Here is an 18,979-nt window from a genome sequence, read left to right as displayed (position 1 = left end):
TCAAAAGGAAACCTCCTTTTTAGGGATTTAGAGAAAAAAAGGGGCCCTCTCCGGGTCCTTCCATTCTTTCTCAATGAATTCCGTAAGGACTTTCTGAACAGGAAAAACCCTGCGTTTTGTCTGCTCCAGGCCCTGGTACATTTTGTCATGTATCGAAACTTGCACTTTTTCCTCTGCGATTTCTAACGTGGTGTAAATTGCCCCAAGCAAATCCGCTACTTCTTCCAATGATAAAATTGTATCTGGAAGATCTAGCCACCTCTTTTACTTCCTCCTCTGAATCCCTGAGGGAACAGAGAGCACTTTCCCCTTCATCTTCTGAGTCACTAGATACTGCAGATTTAGAAGGATGGCTGGGAAGATGTTCCACCCGTTTGTTGGGAATCTGATAGAATTGGTGGCGTCCTGGATAACAGGGAACGAACTGAGGACAGGGTGTCTGTAAGTTCCTTGAATGAAGAGATGAAGTCACTATTCTGCTGAATAGACTCTTCTTTCACCAGATCAGCAATACAAGATTTGCAAAGTGGCTTCACCCAGGAATCTGAGCGGATTTTTGCATGAAGGGCATTTCCTTGATGCTGGGGCTCTGGTCTTCACTGTGGCTTTAACCTAGTAAAGAAAAAGCCACCATGAATCCCCAATAACCACTATTGAAAACCACCACCTAGTGATTTTATGAAAGGGAGAAACAGTGACCCACACCAAAAAAGGATCAGAGAAGAAAGACTCCCAGATGCATACATATCCTGTCAGACTAGGAACAGTTACTCAGTACTGCAGGGCAGGCTCCAAAGGAGGCAAAGAGAAAACCCCAAATAAAAGCTCACATGGTAATAGAAAAAGAGGCACCACTGCACTGCACCTCTCCTACCTGAGATTGGCCGGCGCTGGCGGTGCCTGCTTCCACCGACGCTGCAGTCCTTTCTTCCATGTCTTTCCGAAAGTGCAGCTTACTGGTAGATCTCTCCCAATTTAAATACCACTTCCCGCGTCCTCTGTGAACCGGAAGCGCTGACCTTGCGACCTGCCTCTGACCCCTGCGTGTAATACGGCCGGAGCTATAGCCGCCATGCCCCCACCGGAAGTCCCGTCCACCGGAAGGGACGTCGCGCGTCCCCGGGATCAGAGTCCGAAAGATGCGGGAGATTCAAAAGTCTAAAACGACTCCCCGCCTGCTGTAGAGCCGAAAGCGCAGACCTCTGACACCCGGACCGGATCCTCCGATGGGTCTCAGCTCCCTGAGCGAGCAAGGTGAGAGGCTCCGGAGCGTACCCCCTTTGACAACTCCAGGAAGGGGAGCTGGGATGGTCGCCATTACGGACAAACAAAAAATGGGCAATAACTTTTCTCCCCCTGGAGAGAGCGCAGCCCTTCCACACAGCTCCTGCAATGCTTCCACCATGGCGGAGGAAACACAAATGACTGAGGCATGGTGGAAGAGGAGGAGTTATTTGGCAGTGTTTCCTGTGGATTGGGTGGAGCTGCGCTCTCTCCAGGTGCTGTCCTGAAAGGCGACCTGAGAAAAAAAAAAAAAAGTCTGGCTACAACTTTGGGCAGCCCCAGGGTGTATATACCCTCTGTTATAGGTACTCAGTTTTGTTACAAGCAGTGTCAGAATTACAACTCCACAGAGGGGTGGATGCTGTGTCCGTCAATTAACATCAGAGAAATGGATTTTACGCCAAGTCAAAAATCCCATTTTCTTTTTTGTTCATTGACGGTCACAGCTCCCGATCTTCTTAACCATTGGGACGTCCCAAAGCAGTGTCAAACCTGAGAGGTGTGAACAGCGAAAAATAAATTCCCAAGGATAAACTATAGCCAACCAGGTAAACAGCTCAACCAAAACTGGAGCCCACCTGAAAAAACAGAATACAAAGAGGACCAGGTCCTCTAAACCGCATCCTGCAAAACTGTGCGGCCAAAAGAAGCATCCGCAGATACCAACATATCCACTTTATAGAACTTTGTGAAAATGTGGACAGACGACCAGGTGGCCGCCTTGCAAACCTGCATCACTGATGCCGGATGACGGAAAGCCTAGGAGGCACTGAGCGCCCGAGTAGAGTGCGCCTTCACAGGGAAAGAAGGAACCTGACACTTGATGAAATAGACCTGAAACCCCCGCCTGTCTGATCCATCTGGAAATGGTCGCAGAGAAAGCGGACAACCCTTTCCGAAGCCCATCCACAAGCACAAATAGAAAGTCTGACTTCCTAAAAAAAAAAGACTCCGAAACTGCCAGGTACACCCTAATCGCCCGGACCACATCCAAGGCATTCAAAGAAATTTCCTTCTGATGTGTTGGCCTGTGACACAGGGGCAGCGTAAGCAGGGGAATCTCCTGAATATTTTCAAAGGGAGGCTTCTGTAGAGCTGAAAGCACCAAATTAGAATCCCAAGGCGGCAACAGAGGCCGCACTGGAGGAACCAAATTTCGGACACCCTGAAGAAAGGTACGCACCAGGGAGTGTGTGGCCAAAGGTCATTGGAAGAAGACCGCTAAAGCAGACACCTGGCCGTTGATGGTACTCAAGGACATTTTCTGTTCAACTCCCCCGTTGAAGGAAGGTCAAGATCCCAGCTACCGAGAAGGAGCAAGGAAGAACCCCAAGAGACTCGCACGTCTTCCACGTACAATGGTAGACCTTCTTAGAGGTAGATTTCCTAGCTTTCAGCAGTGTAGGAATCACCGACTCAAGATAAACCCCTATCCTTCAGCACATGGCATTCAACAGCTAAGCCGCTAAAGCCAGCGACTGTAAAGAAGGATGGAAGATCGGTCCTTGGGACAGAAGATCCTGCCGGACAGGAAGCTGCCAAGGAACTTTGGGAACAGCCACACCAGATCGGCGTATCAAGCCCGTCGAGGCCAGTCTAGAGCCACTAAGATGACCGGAATCCCTTCTGGTTCCATGCGTAGAAGTCTGGGCAGAAGCTTGAGAGGAGGGAAGAAATAAATCAGACGATACTGACCCCACGGGGCCTCCAGCGCGTCTGTGGTGTCCACCAGAGGATCCCTTGACTGAGCCACAAACCTCTGCACCTTTTTGTTGAGCCGAGATGTCAACAGATCCACCTTGGGAATGCCCCCCTGGAGACACAGCTGAAACACCTATGGATGAAGGGACCACTCTCCGTGGTCCAACTCCTGCCACTGAGGTAATCCGCCTGCCAATTTTCCACCCCGGGAAGGTGTACCATGGAGAGGGCTGGAACGAACCGCCCTTCCCACATTAGAATGCCGGCTACCTCCAGAGCACCCATGACACTTCTTGTTCCCCCTTGGTGAGTGACACGGCCGTGGCATTGTCCGGTTGAATGTGCACTGGACAACTCTGAAGAGGATCAGTTCAATGATCCAGACAGCCTGATCGCTGTCCAATACATTAAAAATCGGGAGTCTGGTCTCTTTCAGCATTCAGATCCCCTGAGCAGAATGCTTGCCGAGGACGCCTTCCCAACCAGATAGGCTGGCATCCGCAGTGACCACTGTCCAATACAAGGGGAGGAAGGATTTTCCCAACCGAAGCGCCGGAGAATGAAGCCACCATATCAGGGACTCCGTGCCCCGACTCAGCCGGATCGGATTGTCCAGGGACTGCAGAATCTTGTCCCATTTGGTCAGAATTTTCCTTTGCAGGGACCTCGTATGGAACTGTGCAAACAGAACCGCTTTGAAGGTAGACACCATCAGGCCCAGCAAAGCAGGTGAGATGACCATTTGTTGGATAGCAGGAGGCAAATTGCAACTAGGGATGCACCGATCAGATATTCCGATTGGAAATCTGCCCCAATCGGGACAAAATAGCTGGATCGGAGATCGGTAAGATTTAGCCGTCCCACGGGTCGATCCGTTTTTTGCTGAATAACGGCTCAGCCATCCCTTACTAGGTGCAGTAATAGTATGGGATGGGAGCCGCTACTTCCTGTATAGGTCCGGCTCACAGGCAGAGTGATATCAGATGCACTCAGCCTGTAAATGGAGGAGCCACACACATGAAGCTTTGCTCTGTACTGCAGCCGCTTTGCTTTGTGTGGAGCTCCGGATCGGTTCCGTATCGGTATCGGCAATTTCACAATGCCAGATATCGGTATTGGCTCCAAAAAAGTCGGATCGGTGCATCCCTAATTGCAACCTGCAATTTTTGGAGTTTGTCCAGAGGAAGGAGCACTCTAGCTAAAGTAGAGTCCAGGATCAGGCCCACAGTCCAGCTTTGTGGACGGAACTAGAGTAGACTTCTGAAAATTCAGAACCCAGCCGAACTCCCGCAGAGTTCATATTGGGATCTCCAGGTTCCCCACCAGAGCAAAGGGAGACTCCGCTCGAAGAAGGAGAGTGTCCAAGTAGGCCAGTACCTCGATCCTCCGTTGGCGTAGCAAAGCTAGCACCCGGGCTAACACTTTTGTGAAGACCCCAGGAGCAGATGCGAGACCAAAGGGTAACGCAACAAACTGATAATGCTCCTCTCCCACAGCAAAGTGGAGAAAACGCTGGTGACTGGCACATATTGGAATCTGAAGGTAGGCATCCTTGATATCAATAGAGGCAAGGAAATCCCCCTGACGCTCGGATGCCACCACCATTCTGAACTTCTGTCCCTGCACAAAGCAGTTTAGCGACTTGAGGTCCAGGACCGGACGTACTTTGCCTTCCTTTCGGGAAACTGAACAGGTTTGAGTAAAAACCCTGAAAACGTTCCAAGGTCGAAACCGGGACAATCACCCCTTGAAGGAACAGGTCTTGTACCGCCCCAAACAGGCCCTATAAGTGGTCCAGGGACAGGCGCAAGTTGGAAGGAAAAACCTTGCCTGGGGACAAGAGCGAAACGCGATCTTGTAGCCGGACCAAATTACTTTGTGGACCCACTTGTCTTGCATTCGGGAAGTCCACGGGTTGGGAAAACAGGGAAGATGTCCCTCCACCCCTGATATGGGTGAGGGCGCACCTTCATGCAGAAGGAGCCTTGTTCACGGGTCTGGAGAAGCCCGATCTTGGCTTGCCAGACCAGGTTCGTTTGGATCCTCCAGAAGAGGCCCTGAAAGGCTTCGAGCCCTTGTCAATCGACCCTGAGGGATGAAAAAACTTCTTAGGAGCTGAGAAGGAAGGCCCATGTCTACTGCCCCCTTGTGGGCAGCGTTTGCGCGCCGCCGGAGGCTCGCTCCCGCTGTTTTCAGTCACAGCGGGAGTCGGGCCAGGGGAGGAGCAGTGGCGATCGCCTCTGCTCTTCCCCGATCGTCGGGGATCTAGTGTGGAGATCCGCCTGCTTGTTTAAACACAAGCGGGCGGATCTCCCAAGTGACAGGCAGGGTCAGATTGCAGGGTTCAGCATTGTGTCACACAGTCACCTGCCCCCCACACGTCAGTAAGCACCAGGCATACATTAACCCCTCCCTCTCCAATAAAATTAACCCCTTCCCTGCCAGTGTCATTTTTACAGTAACAGTGCATATATATAGCACCGATTACTGCAGTAATGTCACTGGTACCCCTAAAAGTGTCAAAAATGTCCGTCAAGGGTCCAATCTGTCCACCGCAATGTCGCAGTCCCGCATAAAAAAAAAAAAAAAATAAAAAAAACGCAGATCACTGGCCATTACGGGTTAAAAAAAAAACAAAAAAAAAAAAAAAAACAAAAATGACAGAAATCTTTCCCTTTGTTAGTAAATGCAATAACTTTTGCGCAAACCAATCAAAATACACTTATTGTGAATTTTTTTACCAAACATAGGTAGCAGAAAACAAATTGGCCAAAAATGTTAAAAAAAATTTGATTTTTACATTTTTTTGGAGGGAATTTCATATAAAAAAATTTAAAAAAATTTGAAAAATGTTGTTTTTTCAAAATTTACGCTTTTTTTTGTTTATAGCGCACAGGTGATCAAATACCACCAAAAGAAAGCTCTGTTTGTGGAAAAAAAAAGGACGTAAATTTCGTTTGGGTATGGCGTCGCACGACCGCGCAATTGTCAGTTAAAGTCGCACAGCGCCGAATCGCAAAAAGTGGCCCAGACGTAAGACAGCAAAATCCTCCGGTGGTAAAGTGGTTAAACAATGTCATCCAGGGTAGTTCCAAAAAGGCGATCTCCTTGAGAAGAAAGATTAGTCAAGGTCTTTTTTGAAGTCTGATCCACAGACCAGCACTTGACAAAACAGAGTCGAGCCATCAGGGGAGCCGCATCAAAAGAGGCATCACAGATATACTGCAGCCCCTGGACCGCCAGCTGGTCCGCCCTTCAGGTCACAGTGATGACACTAGGGCAATGATGAATACCGGCCTCACTGCAAAACCAGCCAAAGTGTACATAGTGCGGGCAACAGCCTCCGCCTTCCGGTCAGCCGGATCCTTAAAGACTGGGGACTCTTCAACCGGAATCATGGTTGCCTTGTTTAATCTGGAAACCGAAGGGTCCACCTCTTAAGGGACTCTTCCTAGGGGTAACGCCTAGTAAAGCGCTTAGGGACCCCACAGGGATGCTTTGGTCGTCCCCACTCATAGCGTCAATTCTGTCAAAATTCGCAGGGAAAGGAAACCCCTTTTGCCGCTCTGGATGGCTTGTGAGAGCCAAAGAGCAATTGCGCCTCTGTCGCACCTTCAGGGTCTCACACACAGATACAATCAGTGCATCCACCAGGGCCTTTTTGTGAGCGGTGTGTTGCCTATAAGGCAACAGGTGGCAGATGTGGAGGAATCATCCTCACTATCAGAGGATTCCAGGTGCGTGGTTGCTGACCCGGCAGGGTTACCCTCGTCCAGGGCAGCCAAATCAGATTCAGGATTGGAGGAGGCAGGGGAAGGCGGGGGGCGCTTTTTTGCTAGCCCGTCGCCCACAAGCCACCTCCACCAGGGACACAAGAGACTCCAGAACCACCGTCAGTGCATGGATGGATGGATGATTGGGACCGGAAGGGCCCCCGCAGCGTCAGAGAGGGGATCAGGTGGGGAAATGTGCTCCAAAGACTCCATGAGTCACCAGGGGGACCCCAAAAAAAGTGTAAAAATACTGCTAAGGGACAACCCCCACCGCGCTGGTAGCACCACCAAGCGATCCTCAGCAGAGAGGGAGAGGACCCCTTCAGAGTCAGCCCCCAGGAGAATATGCACTACACGTGTGGCGATCAGGAAGTAAAATGATCCAGGAGTCAGCACCATGGGATGAGGAGGGGCTCCCACCGCCGAAATCGCCGCCACTATTTCCTCGGGGGGGTCTGCTGTGAGGGTTTACCGGGATTATATATATATATATATATATATATATATATATATATATATATACACACATACATACATATACACACACACACACACACACACACACACACACACACACACACACACACATATATATATATACATACATATATATACCAAGCTTAACTGCAAGGTCACACATAGTGAGGTGAGCACCCACCCATTGGGGGGTCACGAGAGTGGAGGTGATGCACCTGACAAGCTGTTATTATATCTATCTATCTATCTATTACAATTTATCACTGGTGATTGGGACTGTTTGATTATCAACTTTTGAAAGGAATTCTTTACTTCTGTTTTCACATTTGCTTTAGTGATTAATCATCAATTGCACACATTGAAATTGTATATCATTTATAAATATTTTTTTTTCCTTTTATGAACAGTAATTATGTATATATTAAATTTAAATATTTAATAACACAAATTATAAAAAAATTTCAGTCGATCGCCCAGCCCCCATCGCCAGTTAGCGCCCTGCCCCCATCCCAGGAAAGTGGCCAGACCACCCAAACAGGTGATCAAATACCACCAAAAGAAAGCTCTATTTGTGGGGAAAAAAAAAGGACATCAATTTTATTTGGGTACAGCGACACACGACCGTGCAATTGTCCATTAAAGTAACGCAGTGCAGAATTTTTTGGGGAAAAAATTACGAAAAATCACATTTTACTGCATTTAAAAAATACTAAACAGTAAAGTTAGCCCATTTTTTTGTATATTGTGAAAGATGATGTCACGCCGAGTAAATAAATACCCAAAATGTTACGGTGTAATATTGCGCACACCCGTGGAATGGCGACAAACTACGGTCAATAGAAATCTCAATAGGCGACGCTTTAAATTTTTTTAGCGGTTACCAGCTTAGAGTTAGAGTGTAGTTCTTTTTTTTTTTTTTTTTAATTATTGCTCACGCTCTGGCGATCGCGGCGTTACCTCACATGTGTGGTTTGAACAGTGATTTAATTTGCGGCTCTACTTCGATATACGTTTTCTTTTGTGCGCAAGCTCACGGCGACGGGGGTGGCAAAACATTTTTTTTTTTAACTTTAACACAGGTTTAAAAAAAAAATAAAATAAAAATCTGATCACTTTTATTGCTGTCACAAGCAATGTAAACATCCCTTGTGACAGTAATAGGCAGTGACAGGTACTCTTTATGGAGAGATCGAGGGTCTAAAAGACCCCAAACCCCTCCACTACACTTCCATGTATTCAAAACGCCAAAAACTGCATTTTTGAATACAGCCGTTTTTTTAATCTTCCGCCTTTAGCAGCAGTGTAACCCGCTGCCTCCGGGTTACGTCATCGGAGACCCGATCGAAGCCGCTTCCGGCTTAGATCGGGACTGTATCCAGCCGGCGGACTTGACGCCTGGTTGCTCGGGTCTCCCGGTGGGACGGGAGACTCGGGCAAAGCCGCGGAAGGCGGTGGGAGGACGTCCCCTCCCGCTCGCCGGGGTAACGATCGAGCGGCTCCCAAGTCACATCGGTCGTTACCGGCGGAAAGCCGACCGCCGGCTCTAAACAACAGTACTGGGATGGTGCCTCTAGCTAGAGGCATCATCCCGGTATAACCCCGCAAAGTCAGCTGACGTACCCATACGTCACTTTGCGGTAAGTGGTTAAGGGGGAAAATCTTCGGGTCCAGAAGTGGTTAAAGTGCGATATTGCTGAAAGCTGAAAATTAGCCTGGGCAGGAAAGGGGTGAAAGTGCCCAGTAGTCAAGTGGTTAAACTTTAGGAGGATATAGGAGTCTGTAGGGCAGCTGTTTGGGGGTGCTAGGAGGTATTTTGGGGTGCCAAGCACCCTATTACAGTACATTCAGTTCTGGAACTGCGCACCGCCACATTTCTGCTGAAGTTCAGCTTCAAACACAAACTCAATAAGGGATTACTTACTTAGTGATGCTTTGCCAAAGAAGTTGTCCATAGATCTGGACTTGGTGGAGGATTTGCTGCTCGTTTCTGGAGCCTGGAGAAAACAAAAGTGAGGAAGAATATAAAGGTTACACCTACAGAAAAAGCTACAGGGCAACTGTAACCGTCATCCAAACCCAAGAAGAAAACTCAATACATTGCCTTACTAGTCCTCAGAGGTGTAAACTGCATTCGTTTTGCTTTATTTTCTCTGGTGATCCTACCAGTAACACCATCCTGTCCTAGTGTGACAACACCCACTCACTGCACCTATGAAGTATTAGCGTTGTCATCCTAGGACAAGAAGTGTTAGGACCACAAGCCCCCCCCACTCTCCTCATCCCCACGAATGAAGTGTTCTGTATTCCATGGAAAACTAAAATCGTTTAGAAACTAGAGCACCTCTATGACGTCAATCCATCACCATGGATGTATTGGGGTCAGTGGCAGCTGGGCAACAGCCATTCTTGTCTGTACTGGTTTACTGTAACCACATCAGCTCCTATCTTTATACCCCCTTAAAGCAGTGGTCCTCAACTCCGGTCCTCAGGGCCCACTAACAGGCCAGATTTTAAGTATTACCTTGGGGAGATGCAGGCTAGAATACTGCAATCACTGAGCAGCAAATGAGATCACCTGTGATGTAATTTAGTTATCTTGCAAACCTGGTCTGTTAGTGTACCCCGAGGACCGGAGTTGAAGACCCCTGCCTTAAAGGATAAGTTCGCCTGTAATCAGGGTTAGTCCTGCACTCGTCACAAATTAAAAAAGACGCAACCTTGGGGGGCCCCCATCCACGTGATTCATTCACAGAGTTCTGTAAATGGAAAACTACAAGTACCAACAGCCTTTACAGCTGTCAGCTTGTAGTTCTCAATCAACTACCAAGGCGCTGTTGATCACTCTAGGTCAGGGGTGTCAACCTCAATTTAATCGCGGACCGCATCAGCATTATAGTTGCCCTCAAAAGGGCCGGTAAGACCAGATGTCCAGAGCATCCCCTACCCTTACATAAGACGTCAAGAGCCTCAGAAACTGAGTCCTCCACCCTCCCTTACATCACCGTGCACCCCCTTATCTTGGGAAGAAGCTGTAGGCATTGCTGAAAAGCAAAAAGTACAGGGTCTGGAGGAGGACTGGAGCTCTCCTGCAGCTGCAGGATAGGTGCAAGGGCCACGTGAAATGGCCTTGAGGGCCTGATTTGGCCCGCGGGCCTTGTGTTTGACACCTGTGCTCTAGGTACTTAACCACTTCCCGCAAAATCTGTACCTCATTTTGAAGAAGTGGTTGCACCGGGGAGATGCCTGCAGCTAGAGGCATCACCCGGTACCATTTTTTAGAGCCGGCGGTCGGCTTTCTAGTAATAACAGACAACGGCGCAGACTTAAAAAAAAAAAAAAACTGAATTTTTGTAAAATCTTACCGTAAAATTCCTTTCTCTGAGTCCTCCGACAGTCGCCGCCCACTCACAAGTCTTCACCAATTGGTATTGACCTTTGCTCCGCAGGAGTAGCTAGGCAACAAGAATTGTTAATACAAAGCTTTTAACATAGACACACCCTAGGGGCTGTCCCCTCAGTCAATACCTCCCTGCACCAGCATTCCCAACTCAGTTTGGTAGCATAGAAGTAGGAGTACACAAAAACCCCAAAAGAGGGGCGGGGGGCGGCGACTGTCGGAGGACTCAGAGAAAGGAATTTTACGGTAAGATTTTACAAAAATTCCGTTTTCTCTTACGTCCTCCGACAGTCGCCACCCACTCACAAGTCTTCACCAATGGGATGTCCCAAAGCAGTGTAGACATGAGGGGTGGGAGACGCAACCGTAGAAAAGGCAACGCAGTACCCACAGAGAAAGGAACCTTACCATAGTAAGAGAACCAACTGGGCAACAGGAAAAACGTGCTCAACAGGAGCAACAACCCAGGAAAACAAGTAACCCAAGGGTAAAACACCCCAATAACCAAGGGCCCAAAAAAAACAAGGGTCCCTAAGAAACTGCCGCACTGAGAACTTTACGGCCAAAGGAGGCATCGGCCGATGCCTGAACGTCCACCTTATAAAATTTTGAGAAGGTGTGAACGGACGACCAAGTCGCTGCCTTACACACCTGGGCCACAGAAGCCTGATGACGGTAAGCCCAAGACGTACTCAAAGATCTGGTAGAGTGCGCCTTCACAGGGAAGGGAGGAACCTTCCCCTTCAAGGCATAGGCTTGCTCAATGGTCTGTCTGATCCATTTGGCGATGGTCGCAGCCGACGCCGCCATGCCCTTCCGAGGTCCCTCAGGAAGGACAAAGAGGGAATCCGACTTGCGAAAGGATTTAGTGGACGACAGGTAAACCCTGATAGCCCGAACAACATCCAAAGAATGCAAGGCAACCTCCTTCGGATGCTTAGGCTTCCCGCAGAGCGAAGGCAAGACAATGTCTTCATTAATGTGAAACTGAGATCCTTTTCGGAAGAAAGGATGGGTTAGGTCGCAAGACCACCTTATCCTTGTGAATCAAAAGGTAGGGAGAGCTGCAGGACAAAGCCGCAAGCTCCGACACCCTGCGAGCCAAAGTGATCGCCACCAAAAAGGCAACCTTTTTGGACAACAGAGACAACGAGATCTCCCTGATCTTTTCAAAGGGAGCCTGTTGTAACACGGACAGAACTAAGTTCAAGTCCCATGGAGGCCAAGGTTCCCTCCTAGGAGGGACCAAATGTCGCACCCCTTGAACAAAGGTGCCAACCAAAGAGTTAGACGCCACAGGGCGTTGAAAGAACAGCCAGCGCAGAAATCTGACCCTTAATCGTGGCCAACGCCAAACGCTGATCCACTCCAGTTTGGAGGAAAGCCAACACTCTTGACACCGAGTATGAGCGAGGGGAATACCCCCTGGACTCACACCAGGCAAAGTATGCTTTCCAAGTACGGTAGTAGATTTTTCCTGAAGAGGCTTTTCTAGCCTTGATCAAAGTGGGAATGACCTCAGGGGAGAGACCCCTATCCTTCAGGACCTGGCTTTCAACAGCCAGGCCGTTAAAGCCAGCGACTGTAAAGCAGGATGGAATATCGGCCCTTGAGACAGAAGGTCTTCCCGAAGCAGCAGGCGCCACGGAGCGTCGACTGCCAGATTTACGAGGTCTGCGTACCAAGACTGGCGAGGCCAGTCCGGTGCCACCAGAATCACCGCATGCTGTTCCGAGGCTAATCTGCGAAGCAGCCTGGACAGTAGTTGAATCGGGGGAAAGGCATCCCGATGGTCGTCGGCTGCGACCATCGCCAAATGGATCAGACAGACCATTGAGCAAGCCTATGCCTTGAAGGGGAAGGGTCCTCCCTTCCCTGTGAAGGCGCACTCTACATCAGACAATACTGATGCCAGGGCGCCACTAACGCGTCCGAGGCGTCCGCCCGAGGATCGCGCGTTCTTGCCACGAACCTTTCCACATCTGGAGAACCCCACTTCGAGCACAACATCTGGAAGACATCCGGGTGAAGGGACCATTCCCCCTGGTCCAGGGTCTGGCGACTCAGATAGTCCGCCTGCCAGTTCTCCACCCCCGGTACGTGAACTGCCGTTATCGCCGGGAAGTGCGTCTCGGCCCAAGACAGAATGTCGGCCACTTCCTGAGCAGCCCGGGCACTCCTGGTGCCCCCTTGATGGTCGATATAGGCTACCGCGGTGGCATTGTCCGTCTGAACCCAAACTGGACAGCCCCGAAGCCGGTCCGTCCATCGCAGAAGGCAAAGCTTCATCGCCCTCAATTCCAGAATGTTGATCGGAAGGGAGGACTCCTCCTCCGACCAAGTTCCCTGGTCGGACAGAATGCCCAGAACACCACCCCAGCCCGACAGGCTGGCATCCGTGGTGATCACCGTCCACAATAATGGACGAAAAGACACTGCCGGGGACTGGAGCCACCACAGAAGATCCCTTCTGGTGCTTTGGCTCAACGAGATCCGCAGATCCAGGGATTGCGGCCGCCTGCCCATCCCACTCGGCAAGAATCTCCGCTTGGAGACCCCGCGTGTGAAACTGGGCAAAGGGGATCGCCTCGAAAGCCGAGACCATTAAACCTAGGCATCTCATGCATGTCCGGAGAGACGAGTGCCGGTTGTCCCTGAGGGACCTGACCTCGTCCTGAAGTGTCCGAAGCTTGTCTTCCGGTAGGAAGACCCTCGCCTGGACAGAGTCCAGAATCATTCCCAGGTAGGGAAGACGAACTGAAGGACAGAGTCGACTTCGGAATGTTTATGGTCCAACCGAACTCCTGCAGTGTCCGCATCGTGGTGGACAGGTCGGTCATCAGGCACTGACTGGCGTTTGACCGTATCAGGATATCGTCCAGATACCCCAAGACAGCAATGCCCTGTGCTCGTAACAGGGCCAGAACCGGTGCCAGCACCTTGGTAAAAACCCGCGGAGCCAAAGCAAGACCGAAAGGCAACGCCACGAATTGGTAGTGATCCTCCGCAATGGCGAATCGAAGGTACCTCTGGTGACCCTCGAAAATGGGGATGTGTAGGTACGCATCCTTCAGATCGATGGAGGCCATGAATTCCCCCGGACTCAGGGCAGCCACCACTGAGCGCAGGGATTCCATGCGGAACTTGCGAACCCGCACAAAGCGGTTCAGAGCTTTCAAGTCCAGAATCGGACGCACCTTGCCCTCCTTTCTGGGCACAGTGAACAGATTGGAGTAAAACCCCCGAAATCTGTCCTGATGAGGCACCGGAACAACCACCCCTTGGGCCCGCACCGCCAGGTGCAGATCCTGCAAGCGCTCCGGAGACAGCTGAAGATTTGAGGGAAAAAATCTGCCCGCCGGCCGAGAGAGAAATTCGATCTTGTAACCAGATCGAACGATTTCCTGAACCCATCTGTCCCGAATGTGGGTCAGCCAAGGTTGTAGGAAACCGCGCAGACGTCCCCCCACCCCAGAAACGGGTGAGGGCGCCCCTTCAGGCGGAAGTGGTATGTGAAGTCGAACTGGACTGGCCGGACTTCTGCTTACCTGCCCACGGCTTCTTCTGGGAGCCTTGGCCTTTGAAGGGCTTGCCCTTGGATTGCGACCTAAAGGCACGAAAGGACCCCTGAGAGGGCCTAAACGAGGAATTCCGTTTACCACGGAAGGACTTATGCTTGTGAGACTGGGGTAAGAGAGTACTCTTGCCCCCCGTAACTCCCTTAATCAGAGTATCCAAAGCCTCGCCAAAAAGGCGAGATCCCGCGTAGGGAAAATCCGCCAGTGTCTTGCGAGAAGATTGGTCGACCGACCAACTTTTCAGCCATTTCAGACGACGGTTCAGTATTGCCACGCTGGACAGGCGCGCAGCCAAGGGAGCTAAATTCAAGTCCACATCACACAAGTACATGACACCCTGATGGATCTGATCCACCATAGCCAACGTGGTAGGCGGGGGCCGAATCAGCCACCAGGGTGCGCCTGAGCATCTTCGTCCAATCTGCAACAGCCTGTGCCGCCATAATGGAAGCAAAAATAGGCTTCAGCATAGAACCAGCAACCATATAGGCATGACGGGCAAGAGACTCCAATCTCCTGTCCGTGGGATCCCGGAAAACCGGGGTATCCTCAGAAGGAACCGCAGTAGCCTTGTTCAAAATGGCCACCGCGTGATCCACCTGAGGCGCCACACACCAACGCTCGTCGGTGGAGGGCGCAAACGGATAAAGCAGTTTAAACTTACTTGGCACAGTAAAGGGCTTCTTTAAATTGCGCCACTGCTCGTTAACAGTATGATGAAATTCCGCAGGGCAGGGAAAAACCTGCGCCGATTTTCGAGTTCTCTGCGTTCCAAAAGAGGACACCCTAGCAGGAGGAGTAGGCTCATCCTCTAGGTGCAAGGTGTCTTTAATGGAGGCAATCAGCTCATTCATGAGTGCAAGCTCTTCAGGCAAGCCAGGGGGAGAAACATCAACCCCCTCCACCTCTGCCTCCCCCTAGGACCCCATAAGGTCCAAAGATGAGCGGGACCCCGAGAAGGGTACGCCAGCCACATCGCCCTCTGAATTAGAGGAAATTGACAACCTGGCCCTTTTTGCGGATCGATCAGCCATCAGCATCTGCACCTGAGAAACCAAGGACACCACCACCGTGGCCAGATCAGCCCCCTCGGGGGGTGCAGCAGCCCCCTGGTCCCCCACCAGGGCGGGGGGGAAACTTGCTATCCTGAGAATCCATGCCCAAGCAATGAAAAGGAAAAAAAGGTACTGGCCCTTTAACACCACGGCGAGCGCAGCCCACCGTACACTACTGTATGCACCGATCCCGCAGGGATAGAGAACACTGAGCAAGGAATGACAGGACAAAGAAGGTAAAAACCTGGAGAGAGCACAACAGGCTGCTGCCACCGATCGCTGTTCCCAGAGAAAGAGGAAGTGATGCAATAGCTGGCTGACTGATATAGCCTATGAGGCTCCGCAAACATGGCCGCTCGGCTGAGGGATGAGGCTACAGGAAAATGGCGCCGACATGTGCTCGAACGAGCGTGGCCCGCAAAAATGGCGGCGAATGGCGCCAAAACACGGCGCTGTACAGGGACAGGGCCGGCCACAGCATACATGCAAAAAAATTGGCGGATCGCAGCAGCGGCCGCCGCACAACACATTCCTGTACCTAAATCTGCACCCAGAGCATAACTCACAGCAGAGCAGGATGGCCCCCCCCCCCCCCCCTCGCAGCTCACAGGCAATGCAGCCATACAGGGATCTGAGAGGGAGCCCGCATTTACACAGACATGGGGGGTTCTACACAGCCACAGACTGACACCCACACAGAAGGTCCTCACACAGAAGGTGCTTACCGTACCAGATGGCGTGGGGAGCCGTCTCCAGCGGCAAACCGCTATCAAGGCAGACAGGGAGTGCCGCAGCCAGGACGCTTGTGGACCGCAGCCATAGACCGCAGCATGGCGTCCAGTGAGGTAGCCACCTCACAAGGCAGCATCCCTGCAGCGAACAGGGATGGGTCGTTCAATGTGCCAGGGCAAACCTAAGCTGAACGCTCGATGGCAGGCTGGGGATCCATCTGGCACTCAGCCCTGAGATCCAGGGCGGCCAGTCCGAGACCCAGCTCCGCATGAACATCTTCATCCGAAGAACCCTAAACTAAAGCTGACAAAATAACAGCTAGTAAAGAAAAGAAAAATACTTTGAAATAAAATCAAAAAAGGGTAGAAGGCTGAGACTGAAGCCCCAGCACAGGAAAGCCTGCTACTCCTAAGCTAGGCAAGATCAAACTGAGTTGGGAATGCTGGTGCAGGGAGGTATTGACTGAGGGGACAGCCCCTAGGGGTGTGTCTATGCTGAAAGCTTTTATTAACAATTCTTGTTGCCTAGCTACTCCTGCGGAGCAAAGGTCAATACCCATTGGTGAAGACTTGTGAGTGGGCGGCGACTGTCGGAGGATGTAAGAGAAAGACAGTATTCAAAAAAGCCAATCTTGGCGTTTTGAATACTTTAAGTGCAGAGGAGGGGTCTGGTGTCTTTTAGACCCACGATCCCTCCATAAAGAATACCTGTCACTGCCTATTACTATCAAAAGGAATGTTTACAAAATGCAAAAGGGAAAGAGTAAAAATAAAATGAATAAGTAAAAAAAAAAAAAAAAAAAGTGCCCCATCGCTCCGTAGTCATGCGCCAAAGAAAAAAAGCATACGCAAATCGCACCTGCAAATGTAAACAGTGTTCAAATCACATGTGAGGCGTCGCCATGATCGTTAGAGCGAGAGCAATAATTCTAGCCCTAGACCTCCTCTGTAACTCTAAACTGGTAACTTTTAAAAGGTTTAAAGCGTTACCTATGGAAATTTTTTAAGTATCGTAGTTTTGTCACCATTCCACCAGAGTGCGCAATTTTAAAGCATGACATGTTAGAGGTATCTACTTACTCAGCATAACATCGTTCACAATACACAAAAAAAAAAAATTGGGATAACTTTACTGTTTAGTTTTTTTTAATTCATTGAAAAGTATATTTTCCCCAAAAAATTGTGCTGAAAGACCGCTGCGCAAATAGAGTTTGACATAAAATATTGCACCGACCGCCATTTTATTCTCTAGGGTCTCTGCTAAAAAATATATAATGTTTGGGGGTACCAAGTAATTTTCTAGCAAAAACGTATTTTAACTTGTCAACCAATAGGCCCGGTCTTGAAGTTGTTAACCACTTAAGCCCCGGAAGAATTTACCCCCTTCCTGACCAGGCCCTATTTTGCGATTCGGCACTGCGTGACTTTAACGGACAATTGCGCGGTCGTGCGACGCTGTACCTAAACGAATTTGACGTCCTTTTTTTCTTTTGGTGGTATTTGATCACCTGTGTGATTTTTTGATCATGCGCTATAAACAAAAAAAGAGCGACAATTTTGCAAAAATAACAATATTTTTCAAATTTTTTATATGAAATTCCCCCCCAAAAAAATGTCAAAATCAAAATTTAACATTTTAGGCCAATTGGTTTTCTGCTACATGTTTGGTAAAAAAAAAAAAAAAAATTTGCAATAAGCGTATTTTGATTGGTTTGCGCAAAAGTTATTGCGTTTACTAACAAAGGGAAAGATTTTTGTCATTTATTGTTTTTTTTTTTTTTTTTTTTAACGAGTAATGGCGGCGATCTGTGATATTTTTTGCGGGACTGTGACATTGTGGCGGACAGATCGGACCCTTGACTGACACTTTTGGGGTTACCAGTGACATTACTACAGTAATCAGTGCTATACATATGCACTGTTACTGTAAAAATGACACTGGCAGGGAAGGGGTTAACTTTATTGGAGAAGGAGGGGTTAAATGTGTCCCTAGGGGCGTGATTCTAACTGTGATTGGATGTGGCTGTTTGTGTAACTACAGAGATCTACGGTCCTAGATAGCAGGACCGTATGATCTCTGCATTTACACAGGGGAGAATGACAGGCGGCTGTGTTTACATCAGCCGCCTGCCTTTCTCCCTCTCCAGCAGGAGATCGCGAGTGGCCAGCGGACATCGGGTCCACTGGTCACACGCGCGGGCATCACAGTGAACGAGCGGGGGCGGAAGCGCGCCCCTGGCGGCGCGCGTTCGCCCCCTATTGGCTCGCAGGCGAGTGATGTACCCCTATGTTACTTTGCCTGCACGGGACTGACCGCTGCAATATATGTACTTGTGGCGGTCGGCAAGTGGTTAAGTGCAGAGGAGGGGTTTGGGGTCTTTTAGACCCCCGATCCCTCCATAAAGAGTACCTGTCACTGCCTATTACTGTCAAAAGGGATGTTTACATTCCTTGTGACAGCAATAAAAAAGTGATCAGAAACAAAATGTAAAAGGGAAAGAGTAAAAATAAAATTTATATATCTCTATATATCTATATATCTATATATATATATATATATATATATATATATATATATATATATATATATATATATATATATATATATATATATATATATATATATATATATTTTTTTTTTTTTTTAATGTGCCCCATCCCTCCGTAGTCATGCGTCAAAAAAAAAAAAAAAAAAAAAAAAAAAGCATACGCAAGTCAAACTTACAAATGTAAACGGTGTTCAAATCACATGTGAGGTATCGCCGTGATCGTTAGAGCGAGAGCAATAACTCTGGCCCTAAACCTTCTCTGTACCTCTAAATCATGATCATTCCAGGGAGAAGAATGGCAAGCTGTGTTTACAACAGCAGCCCGTCCTATCTCAGCGGGGGAGCGATCACGGGGTGGCCGGTGGCAATCGGAGCCGCCTTCCCCGTGCATCGGAGTCCCCGCTGCCGAGTAGCTGCAGGCAAGGGACCGACTT

The 18,979-nt window shown here is 49.5% G+C and overlaps 1 protein-coding gene across 2 annotated transcripts in view; it reads right to left on the bottom strand.

The window, feature by feature from the left end:
* Positions 1-18,979, bottom strand: part of POLD3 (DNA polymerase delta 3, accessory subunit) — a 70,401-nt gene that overhangs the window by 34,803 nt on the left and 16,619 nt on the right. For both annotated transcript variants that reach the window (XM_082247313.1, XM_082247314.1), the window contains exon 7: positions 9,157-9,229. In XM_082247313.1, coding sequence (XP_082103439.1) covers positions 9,157-9,229 — 73 coding nt within the window. The remainder of the gene's footprint in view (positions 1-9,156; positions 9,230-18,979) is intronic.

The sequence above is a fragment of the Pelophylax lessonae genome (assembly GCF_965119305.1).
Source record: "Pelophylax lessonae genome assembly, chromosome: 2".
NCBI lineage: Eukaryota > Metazoa > Chordata > Amphibia > Anura > Ranidae > Pelophylax > Pelophylax lessonae.
The sequence above is the reverse complement of the archived record's forward strand: the minus strand, read 5'-3'. Positions and strand labels throughout refer to the sequence as shown.